At 37.1% G+C, this 15,555-nt stretch overlaps 1 protein-coding gene across 1 annotated transcript; it reads right to left on the reverse strand.

Moving 5' to 3' along the window:
* Nucleotides 1–311: 311 nt before the first annotated feature.
* LOC122044229 (leucine-rich repeat extensin-like protein 3) lies at nt 312–1,661 on the reverse strand. Its single transcript, XM_042604753.1, has one exon. It carries the CDS (start codon nt 1,659–1,661, stop codon nt 312–314), a length of 1,350 nt encoding a protein of 449 aa, XP_042460687.1.
* Between the last annotated feature and the right edge of the window lie 13,894 nt (nt 1,662–15,555).

Below are 15,555 nucleotides of genomic sequence, written 5' to 3' on the forward strand. Positions count from 1 at the left end.
TCATCGTCTATTGCGATCCCTGATCCAGAATCTCTAGATCAATCTTAATTTCTTATTTATTCATTAATTAGATGAACTAGATCTCATATATTAAATAAATAAGATCTAATCCATCCAACTAATAAATAAACAGATTTTCTTGATCTAAAAAAAAAATCTTGATGGATCTAGCTTTGAAATTTTGTGAGTAGAGGTTGATGAAAGGCCTTAATTTTTAGATGATTATTTTTTATTTTATTATAGTAAAGCAAAAGGTAATAAAAAAGATTTATTATTACATAAATATTAGTAATAGCGTCATCTAATTGGAATTAAGGCTTCTCTGTTTCCGCCGGCGGAATCGGGAGGGCGTCTCCGACCGGCACCGACGGCGGCAGAAGAGAAGTTGAAGGAGCCCTGTCTGTTGAAACTTCCGGAGGGAATAACATCGGCGGGCTTTCGGACTGCGGAACCAACGGCGGGGGAAATGGAATAGGCGGTTGCTCTATTCCAGTAGGAGTCGGAAGGTCGTACCCGATGGGCAACAACGGTGGCTGGAGAAACAGGGTAGGGGGCCCATACGTCGGGAATTGAGGCGGAAACATCGGCAGTGGTGGGAATTCTTCCGGGGGGCTGCTGCCTACTGGAACCAACGGCGGCGGTGGAACGATCGGGTGGTCATCGCTCGACGGGGGAGTGCCGATAACCGGAACTTGCGGCGGGAAAGGATAGGATGGCGGGAACTCTAGTAGCGGCGGCGGAAATGCCGTCGGAGGTGGGTCGAACGGAACGACGGGAGAGGATGGTATTCCCGGGAAATCGGGGTCGGCGGGTGGGAGCGGAACCAACGGAGGCGGCTCTATTGCCGGAAAGCTTGGCGGAGGAAGCACCGCTACGGGCACCGGAGGCGTCGGGAAGACGTATGCCGGTGGTGGAAAGGAAAGAAACGGAATCAAAGGCGGCGGCGGCGGCGAGGGAAGGAGAGGCGGCGAGGGAAACCGAGGAATCGTTGGCGGAGGATTAAGATTAACCAATGGAGGCGGCGGAGAGGGTACCAAAGGAGGCGGAGGCGGAGGTAGGAACACTGGCGGGGGAGGTGGCGGCGAGGAAAGGAGAGGCGGCGAGGGAAACCGAGGAATCGTTGGCGGATGATTAAGATTAACCAATGGAGGCGGTGGAGAGGGCACCAAAGGCGGCGGAGGCGGAGGCAGAGGAGGAGGCAGGAACACTGGCGGCAGAAGTGGCGGCGACGGTGGTGGAGGACTTGTCACAGGAGGTGGTGGAGGACTTGTCACAGGAGGTGGCGGAGATGGAACAAGCGGCGGCGCCCGAAGTGGTGCGGGCGGAGGAAGAACAAAGGGAGGCGGCGGCGGAGAAGGGACGAAAGGGTTATCGGGGAAAGGCGTGGTAGGAAACGGCCACCGTCCGCACGCTCCGAATAGATACCGGAACAGAGGATCACACGACGGCGATGTCTGCCGTGGCCGCGGCCATGGCCGCCGCCTTCTACTTCGACTTCGTGTTCTGCTCTTTCTCAGCTCTTCTTCTACTACGTGCGCCTGGCTCGGTGGTTTAGGAGCAAACTCCGCAGGAGCTTGCACTACAACAGATGACGCCACGAAGAAGGAGAATGAGGGAGAGACAATTAGGAGGAGGGAGAGAAGGAGGAGCAGCGCCGCCATTTTTGGTCGTGGAAACAAAAGAGTAGCGAGAGAGTTGAGAAGGCATCGATGGTGTTCTTGTTGGTGGCGGTGGAAGATTTCGGTGTCTGTGCCCGCTCTGCTGCGAGCATCAATGAGTCTTAAATTGGGAGGTTGGAATGGCGAAGAAGACGAGAAGCATTGAGAAGGTGAAGACCTCGGAAGAAGGGAGCGAGAGAGAGGAGACATCAATGGCGCCGCTCTGTTCCATCGGAAAGCTTCGAGCAGCATTGACGGCGGATGCGTCTTATTTGGCGTGCCCAGGAAGAAGAGATATTTTAAATTGAGCAATGCCAATGATATGAAAAAAAAAATCTTTAAAAAATATTTAAGTATTTTTTTATGATATATTATTTTATTTTTACGAATCCCATCATTTTAAACTGTACTTAGGTATAGATATCAAGGGTATTTTAACAGTCAAAATATATTTTGTAATTCATTATCAAAAATATTTTAATAATATCATATTTATATATTACTTATATGCATAGATTAGTATTCATTCTTATATGATAAGGTGACGTCTAGTTCTCTCATAGGAATCGGATAAAATGAGAATGAGTATGATTTTGAGTATCATTTTAAAAATAATATTTGATTAGTTTATATTTTCAATCAGAATAAATCTAAATTTCTTTTTTTATCCTTAAAGAAAAAATTATATGGAAGAAAAAGTTGAATATGAGAGAAACATATGATGAGAGAGAAAGTGTGATGAGAAAAAATGAAGAGAGGGAAAGTGTGATGAGAGAGAACATGATAGGAGAGATTGAAAAGAAAAAAATATAATGAGAGAGAAAGAGTGATAAGAAAGAAATGAAGAGAGAGAAAATGTGATGAGAGAAAATGAGAGATTGAGAAGAGAAAATAGGAAAAATTCTTAAAATATACCTTTTTTTTAAAATATGGATAACAGTATGTTTCTTTTTGGAGAAGCTGCGCTTGTATGCCTTTCGCATTTGCAAAATGCGAAATTTAATAAAGTTTCGCATTCTTGGAATGCGAAATTATAGGCGTTCCATAAAAAAAAGTTTTATTTAACATTTTGTCACTTTCGCTGTTTCACATTTCTTAAATGCGAAAGTTGTAAGTCTAATCCTAAAATGTTTCTGCCGACACTTTTCCTCTTTCTGCCAACAACTTTCCTCTTTTTTTTCCTCACAGCCCGTCCACCCCACATCAAACCACGCTAAACCCTAAATCGTCGCCGCCTCCTCGTCCTTCTTCTTTCACAGTGTCCGCCCGCCCCATTAGTTGTCCGATCTTGCCACGCCGAACACCTAAACCTTAAATCGTCGCCGCCTTATTCTTCTTCTTCTTCTACTCGCGATCTCGTGGTTGCCCGCCCCAGGAGCTGTCTGATCAGGCCACGCCGGAGCACCTCATTGCGAAGGATTAGAAGGCAAGTCTAACTTGTTGCGAAATATTAGAAGGCAAGGCCCAACTGTGAATATAAAGACCCGATTCTCGTCGAATTCGTCGGCATCGAACTGTTCTTCAACTTAACAACAGTGAGTTTTATGGCCTAAAAAATCTTCCTTTTTTTTAAAAAAATAGTTCATAAGGTAATGTACTGATGTATTGCATATACCATTTAATTAGGGTTGTTTGGCTTATTAGTATGGTTTTAGAACATCCAATTCCTGTGAGCTTGTTTTGGGGAGCTAAGATTGAATATGAGAATGATTCAATTAAGCATGGACAGTCTATCTCTAACGCTACCATAGTGATTGAACATAAATTGAGTTACGACGAGCTGGTAGATGAGATTTGTCAACAAGTTGGTGTGGATAGAAAACATTTTAAGCTGAATATTATCTTGGATTATGAACAAAATGGGAAATCCAGATCCACCCTTATTACAAATGATAAGTCATTACAAATTTTATTCTATTTGGCCCAGACAGTTACAGATTTTTGGGCTGACATCTATGTTGAGATGGAAGAAATTCCGCAAAGTTCGATCCAACAGGAAGAATTATTGCCAACCGAACACACGAGCATGGTTGCACTTCTTAATAACTTTATGGGATCAATGTCTCATGTTGGATCTTCTAATGCATTTGTTGAACTGAATTATGTACCAAGTTTGATATCTGAACCTACAATTCAGATGACTGTAGGTGAAAACATCAATATGGGTCCTCCGTTACCATCTCAAGATTTTGCTGAGCTTCCTCATGTAGAATCTCCAATGTATGATACCATGATTCCTTTTCCATTGCCACCGGAGGTGCAGTTGGATGATGAGGCACGGAGTAGTGAATATTCTCAATCTTCTGAAGATAGTGGGGACATTTTGAGCATTCCTATGGATGATGACTCTCCTGATGATGGTGATTGTGATGCTTATCTTAATTGTGGTGAGATTCCAGCATATAATGAAAGGGTGATGCACTTCATGAATGATATAGGGGAGGAAAATGATGATGACAATGTAGATCGAGAAGATGCAGTTCATATTGATATTTGGAGTGAATCAAAAAATCAAATTCGGCTAGGAATGCTATTTGACAGCAAGTCTCAACTGCGGAAAGCCGTGACATTATGGTCTATCAGTCAAAATCGGGAGTTTAAGGTAGTTGAAAGCAGAATCAACACATGGGTTGCAAAATGCAAAGTGGCGCCGTCAGACATAGATTCTAACACTGGGCCTGAGAATTATAGGTCATCGTGTCTTTGGTGTATTCGTGCAGTTCATAAGAAGACGCATAAGATGTGGCAAATCACTCGATGGGTAAATATGCACAATTGTCTTGGCTCCATCAGTGGCAATAATAATAGAAATTTAACTTCAGCTATCATTGCGTCTCACATTATTCATCAAATTGAGGTGAACCCTGATATCCTGTAAAAAATGTCCAGGCTGATATTAAACAATCATTGCATGTTGATATTTCATACAAGAAGGCATGGCATGGGAGGAGAAAAGCCATAGAGATTGTTTATGGAAATTGGGAAAGTAATTTTACTGGGCTACCTTCGTATATTGCAGCCTTAGAGCATTCTAATCCCAATACTATTGTTAACTGGCATCATCACCCAAGTAGCAAAGTAGCACTGAAAATGTGAAAGTCTTCAAATATATATTTTGGGCATTTGGACCAGCAATTGATGCATTCCACATGTGTAGGCCGGTTATTAGTGTTGATGGTACACATTTGCGAGGGGCTTATAAGGGAAAGATGCTTATAGCTATTTCTAAGGATGCAAACAATCGCATATTACCTGTTGCTTATGCTATAGTAGATGAGGAGACTATAGCTAGTTGGTGTTGGTTTTTTGAATAATTCAGGTATTATGTGGCACAAGATAAACAATTATGTGTTATTTTTGATAGACACCATGGAATTATTCATGCTATGTCAAATTTAGAGGAATGGAAGAAACCAATTGCATATCATAGATTTTGCCTTCGACATGTTCGAAGTAATTTCATGACAAAGTTTAAGAATGTCACTTTGAAACATTATTGTTGGGCTATTGGTAGTACTACTCAAAAACGGAAATTCAACAGATTTAGGAGGCAGATTAGGGCACTTGATCCAACGGCATGGCAGTATTTGAGAGATATTGGCATAAGGCGGTGGAGTCTTGCTTACGATGGTAACCATCGATGGGGATGTCTTACAACAAACACTTCTGAGAGTTTAAACAATGTTTTGCGAGGGGCTAGATTGTTGCCAATTAAGGCATGTATTGATCTGTCATTTCATAGAACTGTTCAACTTTTTCAAAGGTATAAACAGGTAGCCCATCATTGTAATACAGCCCTCCCGCCACATCATTGGAGCAAATTCATGGAGGCTGAAAGACATGCACAAGGACATCACATTGATGAGTTTAACTATACAGATAGAGTGTACAAGATTGTAACAAGAAGACAATTGAATGGTAAAGGTGGTCATGTACACACGGTTCTTTACTATGAAAAAGATTGCACATGTGGAAAGTGGCAGATGCATAGATTTCCATGTTCACATGCAATTGCTGTTTGCCGACATAGAGGGGATAATGCTATTGACCTTGTGGATGAAGTTCACACCACAAAGACTTACATGGCACAATATTCTGGCAAATTTTATCCTATTCATCATAAGGATTATTGGACAAATCCAGGTTGGGAGATTCAAGCAGATTACTCAAGATTGATCAATCATGGGCGGGGTCAGAGACGTGAAAGTCGAATACAAAACGAGATGGATCTGAGGCACCCTGATGAACCCCGTAGATGTGGAAGATGCCACCAAACTGGCCACAACAGGAGAAATTGTCAAAATACACACCCCAGGGTTGATAATGAAGTCGATAGTTGATGTTTTTTTTAATATAATGTATCTCAGTAAGTGAATACCATGTGATGGGAATTAATATTTTGTATTGTATCTCAGTAAGTCAAATACATTTATGTTATTTGGGATTTGAAACCTTGTACAATTTTATTTATACTCTATTTTCTGGTGTTGCTGTGATATAAGACTTTGTACTTTTGTCTTTATTTGTTTTTTTTTTGTTACGAATATTGTTTGTTTAATGTCAGTTCTTTATGCTGCAGTGAATAAATTAAATACTATTTAATTAATTTTTAAATTTTGCAGGGTGTTTAAAATGACATCACATCCAGTTTATAATTTAAATCCAGGCCCATTGATACCAGACTTGTTATTCTTACACAAAGAGCATAGATCTTCGGATCTATTTTATGAAAAAATCAAGGATGCCCCACTTAAAGTAAGAAGATGTGATAGTAGTTTTTGGAAACATGTTGATAATATCCCACAGCGTGTAATGCATCACATACGAGAAGCTGGGTTTGAGGGTGTCATTCGGTGTGGATATATCCAACTCGATCATGGTCTTATTACTGCTCTAGTGGAGCGATGGCGTCCAGAAACTCATACTTTTCATTTCCCTATTGGTGAGGCGACAATTACCCTACAGGATGTTGAGGTTTTGTGGGGCCTCCAAGTTATAGGATCTCCTGTGTGTGCTACTGATATGAACAAATCATTGGAGCAGTGGATAGATATATGTGAGACTATGATGGGTTTTACTCCTCCGGATGGTGCCATATCAAATAATCGAATACTACTAAGGTGTTTGTATGATATCATCTGCAAGCCTCTACCTGAGAATGCATCAGATGAATCATGTATTCAACGGGCGAGAGTCTATATTTTGTATTTGTTGGGTGGTAATTTGTTATCTGATTTATCTGGTAGCACTGTGTACATGCATCACCTCATCAATTTGGTCGATATGTCTGTTAGTGCTTCTATGAGTTGGGGGAGTGCTATTTTGGCCTGTTTATATAGACGTTTGTGCAAAGCGTCATATTCAAAGGCGAATGAGATATGTGGTCCGCTAGTATTATTGCAGGTAATTGAATATAGCTTAATGATATCTTGTATTATATTATAATTCTTTTAATATATACTATTTTCTTTTAGTTGTGGGCTTGGGAACGGTTACCCACCATTCAACCCATCTGACGCACTGATGAAGTCGATTTCACTCGCCCTTATGGATCGAGGTTCGTTTACTTCAATACAATGGATTAAATTATTTATTTATATTTTTTTATATATGCAGTGTTAAGTTTAATAATCTTCCATCCATATATATTTAAGGTGGAATGTGGAGTTTGGAGTGACTAGAGTTCCGATGCATGTTTTGCCTGCCTATCGAGATGCATTCGCCAGTCTACAACCTAATCAGGTATAAATGAACGATAATATGCTATATGTTTTTTATTCTTAAACGATAATATGCTATATTCGAAAGTTACAAGGAATCGAAGATAATATGCTGTAAACATAAAATGACACGCAGGATAAGAAGCTATTGGTTAAAGAAATAAGCTATTGGACCTATTACCAGGTTATAGCTTATATGTTGTAAACCTCGCTCACCTGCTCACCTAGTTATAACCAGGTAATAATATTATTAGCATATTATATGCTATAATTGGTAATAATATTACCTGGTTATTATGTTATTATGTTTACAGCATATTATACGCTATTCCTTTAATATTAACATAAGAACCTGGCTCTCCTGGTAATAATATTAAGAAAATATTATTCCTCACCTGATAATATTATTACCAAGGAATAACTTCTTAATATTAACATTTGTCAAAGTTTATTTCTTAAACTTGCTGTATTACATATTGTTTAAACCAGGTAGTGTAAACAATTTAAGTTTATTCTTAAATTTGCTATTTCTGGATGGGTTTCTTATCCTTTTCAGTTTATCTAGCTACCGTATGAAGAACATGTTCTTGAATTATTGCCTTCGTATTGTACAAGAGGTCGAGCATGTTGGAGATCTGTCACCTATTTGATATGTTGGGAGATTGTTGAAGCTCACTTATCAAACAGAGTCTTACGACAATTTGGTATGCATCAACCGATCCCTATTCCTCGCCTGTTAGATAAACATGTTGCATTGCATAAAATGACACGCAGTGGTAGAGCCAACACTAATTGGATAGAGACACATCAACAATATATTGATCATTGGCGTGATTCACTTAACCATGTTGAAAATGGCGAGTTAGTGAATGATCCAATGCATGCCTCTGTAGAATATATGTCTTGGTATTAGCAGCGGACAGTTATATACATTACAAATCCGAGTCAACGATTTTCTTCTAATGGCTTTCAGGGTGATAGAGAGACTACTGAGTATTTGGTATTTTTTTTCCTATATTAAATTTTTAGTAGTACCTATTAATTTGCATTTATTATGTTCATACTAACTAATTCATCTATGTATATATTTAGATGGATGGCATGTGCCGAGTGTTCTACACATCATTAGACTTGATGGCGATCAGTGATGCTAAGCATGCTGGATATTTTGCACAAATTCGAGACATAGCTAGCCACTACATGCACCAAGCCAGAGGACAGCAACGTATGGATATTAGGCATTCGCATGTACTTGAACAAGTTGATCACCAAAGTTCACTTACACAACAGATTCATAAAGAACCAAGAAATGTTCAGCGGGGAAGACAAGGTGGTAGGAGATGCCGAAGTCAACCTACTCAATCTCATTTTTCAAATATTGGTCTTGGAGGTTCTTCAAGTAATTTGGAACATGGTAGTCACTCTGATACTACATTACCAACCCAGACCCCCACAGTTTGTCCATCGCCTATTACTCCAATTCACCTTTTTGATCAAACACTTGATTCTGGCATAACCAATGATAATGCACACAATGGTGGATCTAGTCAATTGCAAGTAAATGATAATGAGCTGGATGAGCAAAATGACATTACCGTTGAACATCATGGTGATCTCCCCATAGCTCTACGCAAACAAAAAAGAACAGTAAAACATATTGGTTGCGGTACACATGGGAGGCTAGGGATGGGGCACTAATTATTACTTAGCAAAATATAAATTTTATTTGGACAATAGTGTATTATGAGAAAAGACTAACTTATGTTGGATGGTTTCAATTGGTAGTAGTGTATCTCTTAAGTTGTATAAGACTAACTTTAGATTTTCTCAGGATATTAAATCTGTGTGCATCATGTTTTGGCTTTATGAAGCATTCCTTAGTGTTCCTTAGTGTAGCGGATTATTTGTGCAGATTTTGCATTAATGTGTTAGAAGGATAAATTCATGTGTAGTGTGTTTGATGAATTTTTTGGTGGCCGGATATGGATTTCTTTTTGGTGTGATGGAATCTGAATTATGTGCAGTTGCTGATTGTAGATATTATGTGCAGTTGTTGTAGATATTATGTGTAATTGCTGATTGTAGATATTATGTGCAAGTTGCTGATTGTTTTACTCTGTAAGAAATTTGGTTTCAAATATTGATGAAGCTGAGGAATTCTTGGGAGTTGTTGAGGTGCAAATGTTCTTATGTGGTTAATGTTCTGATTCTGTAAGAAAGTTGCTGAGGAATTATAGGAGCTTAATGTACTATCTACTCCAAATAGATAGAATACATTCCAGCTCCAAATAGAAATTGTTTGCTTAATGTACTATCTGCTTTTTTAATATAGGATTCCATCAAATCAAGGTATTATATATGTAAGGTTGAAATTCCCAACATTAAAATGAATGGCTATGGATGAAGTCTCTACAGGACTATAGAGAGACTCTATATATTTATTTTGTCCAGCTTCTCACACTATCATTTGTCTTTTGTTTCATATAAATACGTATCATATCATATCATATGTTCATGTGTGTTTATGCTTTATTCTTAGGTACCAATGTTCACTGCATCAGGTCTGCGGGTCCGCTTTCTGAAGGTACATCTTTGAAATATTTCAATCCCATAATTTGTAACACTCGAATTATTTCTTTTTCTAATTATTAGCATTTATGTTTAGGCAGGTATGGGAGAAAAGTGGTTATAACATAGTTGAATGGGTTCGTTACATCACCAAAGCTGGATCATATGAAATTAGATGTTAGTTTATGAACTGCATAGAAACAACTAAAAACATCACCTTTGGAAGGGGCCAAGTGAGTTGGAGCTCGATAGTTCATGAGCAACAATTCAGATGAGATGATGGATCCATCTTCAAGCATGAGCTCCTAGTTATGTGAAAATGTTGTGAAATCCTTTGGATGGCCACTTTATTTCCATACAAAATTTAAAAAGAAAAAACTTATTTTTTTTTTGTATGATTTTAGTATTTTTGGTTTGTACTTTTACTTGATTGTCAGATGTTTCAGTTGGATAATAGTATTGATTTCTATTTCTTATATTGTTCAACTGAGGTAAGCGATTTATTATGCATTGTTGACTAATGGTTACGAAGCTACACGGTAAAAATTCAATGATTTTATTTGTCTTGTTGAACTAAATAAGTGAACAAGTTGGATGTCGCTGTAGCCCGTATTTTTCTCTGAGAATTTGGGTGAACAAGTTGGTTTGCCGTAAAAGCATTGGTTTCGCAGTTCGCAAACAAAAAAAAGAAAATCCTTAGTTCCTGGAGCATAAAATAGCAAATGCGAAAGCATTTACAGTAAGAATTTTATTGTTTGTCGCAACAGCATTGGTTTCACATTTAGCAAATAAAAAAAAAGAAATCCTTAATTAATTTTGGAGCAGAAAGCAGTAAATGCGAAAACATCTACACTAAGAATTTTTTGATTTACCGCAACAGCATTGGTTTCGCATTTAGAAAATGCGAAACTATTGCTTTCGCATTTAGCAAATGCGAAACTATTGCTTTCGCATTTAACGAATGCGAAATCAATGTTTTCGAAGCAAAAAAAATTCTTAGTTTTAATAGGAAAACTGTAAACTAAAACAAATTCTTTCTTAGTTTTGCATTTATCAAATGCGAAACCAATTAAATTTCATATTTCACAAATAAGAAACTTATAGACAGGTAACTCCTTTCAAAATAATCGTTATCCATATTTTAAACAATAGTTATATTTCAGGAATTTCCTCTGGAATGATAAAGTCTGTGACAATTACTGTAACTATTCCATTGATCCATGATTAAGACAGAGCATTCATATTTGGGATTTTTTTTGACAGATATCCGAAAACAACTTCTACATTTGTTTAGAATTTCCTATTTTTTGACTTTGTTTTTTTAGTCCAATGTGGTTTCACATTTTGTAATTACCACGATATAAATACCAAATATCGTAGCATGTCTGTGATTTTCATTAGTTTCGCATTTGCAGAATATGAAACCTATTAAATTTCGCATATTGCAAATGCGAAACACACACCAAGGTAACTACTTTCAAAATAAACACATTGTTTTCCACATTTTACGTAATTGGTATATTTCAGGAATTTCCTCGAGAAAGTATTATGAGAAAATGTGATAAGAGAGAAAGTGTGATAGGAAAAAAAATAAAAGAGATAAAGTGCGATGAGAGAAAATGAGGAAAGAGAGTGTGATGGAAGAGGATGAAAAGAGAGAAAGTGTGTTGAGAAAAAATGAGAAAAGAGAGTGTGATCGAAGATAATGAAGAGAGAGAAAATGTGATGGAAAAAAATGAAGAGAGAGAAAGTATGATGAGAGAGACCGTATGGTGAAATTGGTGAGAGAGTGTGTGATGAAATAGAATACAGAGATAAAATAGTAGAGAATGTGCAATGAGAGAGAATGAGGAGAGAGAAAATATGATGAAAAAATGAGGAGATAATGAAGAGAGAGAAAATAATGAGAGAGAGTGTGTGTGTGATGAGAGAGAATACAGATAGAAATGGTAGAGAATGTTTGATGAGAGAGAGTAAAGAGAGAAAATGTGATGATAGAATGAGGAGAGAGAAAATATGATGAGAGAAAATAAGAAGAGAGTGAAATGAAAAAAAAATTGAACAAATATAATAAGGATATTTTCGTCCAAAACTTAATTCACATTCCACCAAAACTCAAGGGAGGGGATGAATTTCATCCATATTCAAATTTTTAGATTTTATTTCAAAATTTTAATTTCATTCCCATAATCAAACACAAAATTTAAGAATAAATCTATTTTTTAATTTTCAAACCTCTAAATCCAACGACATGACTGTATCTTAACATTCTTTCCTTTAACAAACATATCATTATTTTTTAAATTATAATTAAATTCAAACAATTTGAACTCGAATTGCAATTTGCACGTCACCTGCATGGTGGCCATTATTGTCCCGAATGGATAATGATTTACAGGTCTGCTCAGGTCTATTTAAGATCCTAGGCGTAAAAAAAAATTAAACTTTTCATATTATTTAAAAAAATTATCCTTTTTTATTTAATTTTAGAATAAAAATGATAATTTATTTTTTTTAACAAATTAAAATATTAATTAAAAATTATTTTTTATAAAATTTTATTTTCTCACTTTTAAGTTGTAAAATTATTAATTAAATTTTCATATTCAAATTTTAATAATCTAATTCAAAAAAAAAATATAGACTTTATGGTATTAAACAGATATTATTATTAGATATAATAATGTATATCAAAGAAATAATAAGTTTAATAATTAAAAAAAATCATGCTCTCAACCCATCATCATCCACGAAACATAAAAAATAAATAAAAATATATATGTATAAAATAACAAAATTCAATACAATCCTTAGAAAATAAAAATTATAACGACACCAAACCAACCATTATCATTTATCAAGAACCAAATATGAGCCTTTTAGGCACAGAGCAAAAGGAAAAACAAACTATATTTTTCAATATTTAAATCAGAATCGTTGTAAATGATAGAATGAAGACAAAAGGAAAATCAAACAATTTATGACTATAAATACATCTAAATAAAAGTTAAACTTAATGTTTGTCAAGGTAATGAAATAGTAAAGATATCTAACTCGTTATTGCTCAAAAATAATAAAATTTTTCATTTCGATTAAACACAATATGGACGAATACATCAACATTTGAATTTAATTACGCAATGAGCATAGCAGCAACACCAATCGGATCAGCGTATTAGTGTTAGGTATGTTTTTTCTTCTCCAATCTCAACGAGCAAGAGAAGCACTGAGAGGAGTTGAAAAGAGAAAGAAGGGAAACTTTTAAAAACTAATATTTTTATTTTATATTGTATGGATAATGTAAAACTTTTTTAATTCATATTCTTATTAATCAAAGAGAAATGTAAAAAAAAAAATATAAAGATTGAGAGATATTGAAAATGAATAGATTAGATTGGAACCATAAGATAAAGATCTTTTATGATTCTATCAATTGGAACCATAATTAGATTTTTACGAAATTGGAAACTTTGATCAGAGATAGAGACAGAGATAATGTAAATCTTTAATCACGTGAGCCCTATTATAAAAATATATTAATATATTAAAAATAATGGCTCTAATTTTAAGATAATGAGAATGTACAATCATTTATCAAGTGGACCTATTATTTTTTATTCTCTTTAAAAATATACAGAAAAATATATTTAGTATATTAAAAATAATGGACCCCAATAAAAATTAGGGCCCTAGGCATAGGTCTTAATGACCTTTGCCTAAAGCCGACCCTGATGGTTCGAATATGAGTCCAGCATAAAACAAAGGGTTGAATAGATACAAAATACAAGCGAAATAGCAATGCAAACACCACAACACCCCTCTGAAATTTATGTCATAACTAAACAAGAAAGAGGCAAGTAGTCAGACTATAAAAATTGTAGCAAAGAGCGATGGACATATTCCATTGCTATTCCATCGCTAACAACGAATTGTGATAGATTACTGACGGAATGCATATCATCATTTAGGTAATAGTCGTTGATAACCAAGCGACGGATATTAAAATATCTGTCGTTAGGGTTAGCGACAGATATTTTAATATCCGTCCCTAAATATTTTAATATCAGTCGCTGATAACTGAATCGGAATGGAATTTCGTTAAGTAATTAACGACGGAAATTAAACTATATGTTGCTAATAGCGACGTTAAATAAAAGTACCAACTTTTAATTTGTTAAATGTCGATAGTCTACACTTGGCAATGGATATTTTCAATATTCCTCGCAAATAGTGTCTGATATTTTAAGTATCGGTCGTTATTGTTAGATTTTGATGGATGTCTTAAGACAATCGCCTTACGATTTTTTACTAAATATAGATTCACTATTTGAGTACATATTGTTGGTGCGGGAAGCATCCGACGATCGAACCTAAGTTTTGATAATGGCAAAGGATTCAAAGTTAAGGTGCTTTGTTATCTGACAGCTTTTGCTGAGTGTTTCAGGAAAGTCCTAACTCCGGTTAGGCAAGTTAAAACCCTAGGGGGTGGTAACCCTAGGTCATAGGGGGTGGTAACCCTATGCAGAAAGCCTTGGCAGGTCGATGGCTTCAGGCAAAAGTCCTAGGGGGTGGTAACCCTAGGTGGAAAGTCCTGGTGTCGCGAACCAGGTGAAAGTATGAACTGGCCGGTGAAGCGGATGTTCAGCAGAAAGTCCGGAAGCATCGAGTGCCGAGCAAAAGTCCAGTCGATCTGGAGGATCGTACTGGCAACAGGTAAATCTCCTGAGTGGAGTAGGTGAGGACGCGTTCCCCGTAGAGGGAACAGTAGGCGTCGGGTCGACCTAGGGTTTCCGGTAGGAAACCTAAAGTCAGACCCGGACAGTTCGAATGCTGTCAAAACTTTTATTATTATCATTCATTATGTTTCTGTGCTAACTTTGTTTTGCAGGGTATGTGTTTGGGACTAACACATTTTGCAGAAACAAAGGGGCAAGTTACAACTCGGATGAACAGTGTCCGAGGCGCCTCCATGGAGCTTGGAGGCGCCTCGGGTGCGAGCCAGGAAAAGGCGAGCGCAGCAGACTGGAGGCGCCTTGAATGGAATTTAAGGCGCCTTTGACCGGAGGTTGAAGGCGCCTTGGATAGGCTGAAGGCGCCTTGAACCAGATAGAATTCGACCAGGTCCGTGCTGATCCACGCGGGTGACTCGGCTCGTTCAAGGCGCCTTGGTGAACAGTATAAGGTGCCTTGAACCCCCTTTATAAGGGGTCTCGACCAGCAGCTTCAAAGAACTGTTGGTTGCTACTCGGAAAACCTATAGGTTCCACTGTACAAAAATGTTGTACAAAGATCTAAACCTTTTCCTAGCTACCATGTGTTCTTTTAAATTAAATTTTGGATCGCCTGCGAAACTTAACACGTTTGATCCAAAACTTAATCTATTTGTTCTTTTAGGTTTTGACTTGGGTCTCCTGCGGAACTTAACACGTTCGACCCAAATCACCTTAAGTTATTAATTCCATTAAATATTAATTTCCATAATTGGTTCCCAGTACTGACGTGGCGAGGCACACGACCTTCTTGGATATGGGAGCAACCACCACCGACTAGACAAAATCTTTTATAGAAAGCTAATATTTAATTTCCTAAAATAACTTTAGGTCAACCGA

This window comes from Zingiber officinale, chromosome 2A, assembly GCF_018446385.1.
Source record: "Zingiber officinale cultivar Zhangliang chromosome 2A, Zo_v1.1, whole genome shotgun sequence".
Taxonomy (NCBI): domain Eukaryota; kingdom Viridiplantae; phylum Streptophyta; class Magnoliopsida; order Zingiberales; family Zingiberaceae; genus Zingiber; species Zingiber officinale.